We start from the raw sequence: 5,758 nt of genomic DNA on the forward strand, positions 1-5,758 counted from the left end.
CAGCTGAGCATTTTGTGACTCATTTTATGCGAAATTTCAAAAACTTTCACTACGCAAACTCATTGAGGAATTTTCAACTAGCACGTCACCTTCAAGAAACAACTATTTACCGTAAGCACGAACACAAACAGTTAAATGAAATACAAATTTTATGCTCGAACGCCTTGTGTCGCTGGAAAATGATAAGAACAAACTGACACTAGAAGGTTTTTGCATAATCGTAAAAGCATTTCAACAAATGACGACGCTTTGCAAGTATTYGCACGCCGCTGCACCCGCAGCGTGTACACGTAAATGTATRAAATGACAAAATTACAAAGTAGATCTTAAATTCAGCCGCAAGGAATAACTACGAAAAATAAAATGTAATAATCCAAAGTGACGAAGGAGTGAGCTGAAGCGGGAGATGGAGCTTGAGATTGAGAGAGAGGAAGGGTAAGCCGAAAGTGTAACACCACAACAGCGCGGCGCTGCGAGCTGTTGGCATTCAGTAATGCAGTGAAGACGGTCGCGGCGTAGGAGTAAAACCAAACGTGCGTGGCTTTGTGTTAGGCAAATGCGTAGCCACCAGCAACATTTTGATGCTTTTATCACCATTTCCTTACTCTAACCGGTTAAGTAGTTGTTGTAGTTATTGTAGTTGTTTTTTGTTTTTRCATTAACGTCATCGCTGCAACAGCATGCAAATGCAACGCTGTGTTATGCTTATTATCCTTGCGACAACAATGATTGCCGAGSACAATGATGTCCCAAATGAGCAACAAGTCGAGGCAGCAGCATGTAAAGTYTCAGCCCCATGAACTGCGGTTTGAAGGAGTACAAAATTTAGTCATTATGACAACAAAGGAAGAAATCTGGCAATTGAAAGGACGAGTTAACGCGTGGTACTGGTGAAGGGGTCTACAGCAAACATTCATTCATTAGATTTCATCCATTAGATGACCTTGTAACTTTGAGACATGATGCTGAGTTAACTCGTCATTGGCCGGATACAAATCCGAGTCCGTTCCCGTTACTCAAACTCGACTGTCGTGGGAACGGACGAAAATTTAATTTCTTAGCAGATAGTACCGTTGCTTTGCACAATACTCCTCATAAAATTACGTAAAAATCTCTATGCAAATAAAAAAAATCTTTTATAGGTTAGATTATGTTAGTGAACATAACCGATAAACTTATAGCCCATAACTTTATTTGTTATGCTACGTCAAACGCAGCAATACAATTACAATTCTTTCGAACAGCCTATTTTGTTCCATTCCATATTGTACCACAATTTTCTGCAAACTACGTAACAGATGACATCAGTGTTTTGACATTTCTCACAAAATAACATTGTTGTTGTTTGACACATAGGTTTTTGTATTTTGTGCAAAGTGAAAAATTTTGCGCTGCGCTTTTAAAGTGTTTTTACACGCTGCTAAATATAAAAATTACGCATTTGTTTGTCAAAAAACACAGCACTGCCTATAATAATGGCGGATCCAAAGTTCGAGAACTTGCCGGGAATAGTAAGTATGCGCATATAAAGCGGCCGTAAATGGAAATTCAATAAACCTGACTCACATAAGCATACCGCACCTTGAAACGATTTTGTATGTAATTTCACTCCTTTTAGGCTTATGACCAACCCGATGTCTATGARACGCCCGACAATGGTGAGCCCGATACATCAGATTACTATGAAGAGGAGGCGGATAATGAGTCCATCGAGCGCATGCACATCTCAACGCGCGATGCCTACAATCGTTTTCGTGGCGCTTCGCTTGATGGCAGCGTAGACTTTTCTGATCGCATTGGCCGGCGTCTATGTAAAGGTTACGATGCGCGCTCCGGTGAGTATGAGCTAGTTGGTTTGGGTGAAAAGGAGACACCAGTGCAGAAATGCCGACGTCTACAATGTGAAATGAACGAGTTGATGGATGAAGTGGCAGCGCTGCAGGTGGATCGCAAAATTGCACAGGAAGAAAAAGATTCATACGATGCTGTGGCGACCGTTATTGCTACCGCAAAGAAAGTATTAGACTCTTTACGTTTAGAGCAAGTGCTGGGCAAGGAACAAGCACCGTCAGCCGCTGATAAGGAAGTTAAACAATTGATTGGTAGGTTTTTAAATATATACAAATAGTGTCAAAACAAATTTTAAAAATAATTTTTTTTTTTTTTTCAATTATTTGATGCAGGTCAAGTGGAGGAATTCAAAAAATCGGGACTCTTAACCGCTATACCAACACCGGGCACAGATTTGGCTGCATCTGCACGCATCGCTAAGCTAGAGCATCGTTTGCATCAACTGGAACAAGCTATTGGCGCACAACCGGAGAAACTCAGTCGTCTTACCGCCGTTACGAACACAACAAACGTATTGGAGGCAGTGCATCAGCTTAGCACAAAAGCAGCACTGTTACAACCCGATAAGTTGGATGCCATYGAGACGCGTCTCACTACACTCACCGGTAAAATGGATGCAATTGCCGAAAAATCKAGTGGTTCTGCTGATGATGCGAAACGTGATCAAAAAGTCATCGAACTGTATGAGATTGCGAAACGTACGGAGCCGGTGGCTGAAATATTGCCTGACATAATTGAACGTATGCAAGCGCTTGAATCTTTGCACAAATATGGTGAGTATGCGATTGTAGTGGTTATTGAAATAAATAGTTTATAATTCTATTTTTAATTTCCTTTTTTTATAAAAGCTATGAATTTCGCTAAAATTATTGCTGAAATCGAGGAGAAACAAACTACAATTGCAACCAGCTTGGTAAGCAACAAAGAACTGCTACATTCAGTGCAAGAAACATTTGCACAAAATCTGGAAACCATGAAYAAGGAGGTCGCCAAAGTAGAAGAGCGTGTACAAGCGATTGCGGGCAAGAAATAAGTCATATATAAAGCGTTGCACACACATTTTACTCACTGAAGCAACTGCTTATATCTAACATAAATGAATAATTTAATTTGTTTACATATTCTCAAAAACGCAAAGTATTGTAATTCACTTTTAGGTTAAACATTAACTGTGAACTTTTCTTTAGTTGATTTTAAATCGGCATTAARTTGCAGCAAACATTTTTATGTCAGTAAAAGTTAATGTGCTTTGAAATAAATTGAAGTTTGTTGTTTTGAATGTATGATGCGTTTAGCCAAGTATGTAGAAATAGCTATAACAACAACAAAGTTTTGGAATACAATAATTTTCACAAGACGAGYAAAAAACTTTTGTGTATTCAAGCAGATATTAAGCGATTTTGAATCTRAAAAGCTTATTATGAAGTTGAATCTCACTTTAAGAGTTAGAAAGACAGCTACAGGAATGTAGCATTTTTATAGCATGATGAAAATTTAGCTGTTTAGTTGTTGTCGTTTTAACGATTATGTAATCCCCTTTTGGGTGGTAAGGGTCATTTGCGTTGTCGTCGAGCTCGTTGTGGCCGCAAGATAGCGTCCGTTCAGTATGATGTCTTGATCAAGCCGTTTTAAAATTTCTGAAAAAATCGCAATCCAAACCTTAATTTCAATTCATTAGCTTCTATATTCGTTTATACAAAACCGAGAATGTTTTTGTTCTACTATTAATATTCCATATATATATGTGTTATATACATAATATTATGATTATAATTATATTATAATGCAATATGTCTGCTTACATGCATACATAAATTTAAATAAATTTCACAATTTGAACTGAATAAAGTATTTTGCTTACCTTACCATATGTACTGAAGCCTGATGTTGCTCTCGCGATATAATTTTTTTTATTGACCATAATAAGTAAATAGTTAGGATTGTGGAAATGCTCAATAAATTGTTTAAATGAAATAATATTTTGCTTTCTGCTCTAAAGCTAATAAGGAATAACGCGCACCAGTTGAAGCGTCTTCCGCTAGAGGCGTAGAAACAAGCACAGCACAATAAACACTTCGCGCAGGTTTAAAGCATGCTTCGAGTGATTCAGATATGCRGACAATATTACATAGATTTTGTTAAATGTAAACTACACTTAATTTAATTGAATTATACACTAAAAAAAAAATATTTAATGCACTAAAATTTAACACACGAAATTTTACACTTTTCGAATGGGGAACGAACCGGAATAGAACTAATCTGACTTTTCATGAGGTTTCCGTTATTTTGTCAATGGCGAAAACGTAAATAAAGCATATCCGTTGCAAAAACTGTTACTAAACAAGTGCAGCGAAGAATATCAAAAAGAAATATATATAAGAAAAAAAGAAACGAAATATATATACAAATGGAAAATATGTAGCATTGAGTTCAGTGTAAAAATTATACTGATAAAGTGGTTATAATGCAAGTCAAAAAAGTGGGAACTTTAACAAAATCTATCGCGTTCGCAAGTGCATATTTTCTTTGGTTATAGCCGTTGTTTGTTGTTGCGAACGCAGGTATATATTTCGTCCAGAAGTTTCGCCATACCATAATTGAAAACAGTGATATTCTTAAGTGCGTCATTGTTTTTATTTAAGGAGAAAAAAAATCGTTTTTGTGATTTTCTTAATGAGGTACGTTTTAAGAATACACACAAAAAATTTCATAACGTTCTGGTGAATATTTTCGAAGTTACATGGAAATTTGAAAAGTCGTTTCAGAGTGATTGGAGGGCTTCTTAATATATTTTTTCGTAAATAGTCGACGATTTTTTCTCGCCGATAAATATTTTTTTATAAAAACTTTAAAGCCGAAATTTTGGTGAATAATCGATGTTTTTTTTTTTTTTTTTTTTTTTTTTTTTTTTGTAAACTGCCATTTAGTCAAAACAAAATTATTTAGCTTATTCCTTCAATGTGCTTTACTATATTTCATACTAGAGTAACCGTCCACGCTTAACTGTGGCGGATACATAGATAATACTACCTTCTATATGATTTCTATTAATTGGATTATAACTATTAGTTWATGAGATGTAGAACTTTTGTGAAGCAAATTGTGTTAATGGAACATAAAGCACTTACTGTACTGTTGAATTTGGGCTCAGGGAAACCCACCGATGAAAAGAAACTTGCTAAGCTTAAAAAGGCGAAAGCTCTGTGCAAATTTGGTGCCACACATGTTCATAATCTAACAAAAACAACAAATACCTCTTTCTGAGAAGTGTTTGAGTGCTTTAATCGTAATAAAACCAAATTTTTSCGTCGGTGTGTTACAATAGAAAMATAGCTCCATCATTTCCCACTGAAGTCCAATGCTTATGATTTGAAATAAAATATTTTTATTTATGAGTTGTATTAAGTTTTGACAAAAAGAGTGAAAAGGTAACCTATGTCCTTACAGTGGTTCTAAGGACTCCCCACCAATTTTTAGCCAGATCGGTTCAGCCGTTCTTGAGTTATAAATGGTGTAACTAAAACAACTTTCTTTTATATATACATAGATTACTTTAACGAAATCTGCTTGGTTTCTTCAGTTCAGAGGTTGGATTCAGTTCAGAGATATAGTGGCCACCGCAAAAAGACTTTTTTGAGAGGAGCGACCGGAAATCAACTGTAASTCCTTTACAAATAAATATTTGAGTTATAAACTGAGTCTTAAATAAAATACAGTTAAAAGATACCATAACAAAAATACGTAAAAATTTCTCGATCTATAAATTCTGAGTTTTCTCAGAAAAAGCTCTGGAAAATTCGCGTTTTTCGTCCTTCTAACTGTATATATTCCTTTATAACTTACCATTACATTTTTCGTTCGTCATATTTGTGAATTAAATTTTGCTTTTGTTTATTTTACAATT

At 35.6% G+C, this 5,758-nt stretch overlaps 1 protein-coding gene across 1 annotated transcript; it reads left to right on the top strand.

Annotated features, from left to right (window-relative positions):
* Positions 1–1,324: 1,324 nt before the first annotated feature.
* Positions 1,325–3,115, top strand: LOC108969006 (dynactin subunit 2). The gene is made up of 4 exons (XM_018933446.1): positions 1,325–1,511; positions 1,619–2,102; positions 2,184–2,624; positions 2,700–3,115. Exons 1-4 carry the CDS (start codon positions 1,476–1,478, stop codon positions 2,882–2,884), a joined length of 1,146 nt encoding a protein of 381 aa, XP_018788991.1. The 5' UTR covers positions 1,325–1,475; the 3' UTR covers positions 2,885–3,115.
* The last annotated feature ends 2,643 nt before the right edge of the window (positions 3,116–5,758 follow it).

The sequence above is a fragment of the Bactrocera latifrons genome, unplaced genomic scaffold (assembly GCF_001853355.1).
Source record: "Bactrocera latifrons isolate USDA-ARS-PBARC rearing strain unplaced genomic scaffold, ASM185335v1 scaffold_237, whole genome shotgun sequence".
NCBI lineage: Eukaryota > Metazoa > Arthropoda > Insecta > Diptera > Tephritidae > Bactrocera > Bactrocera latifrons.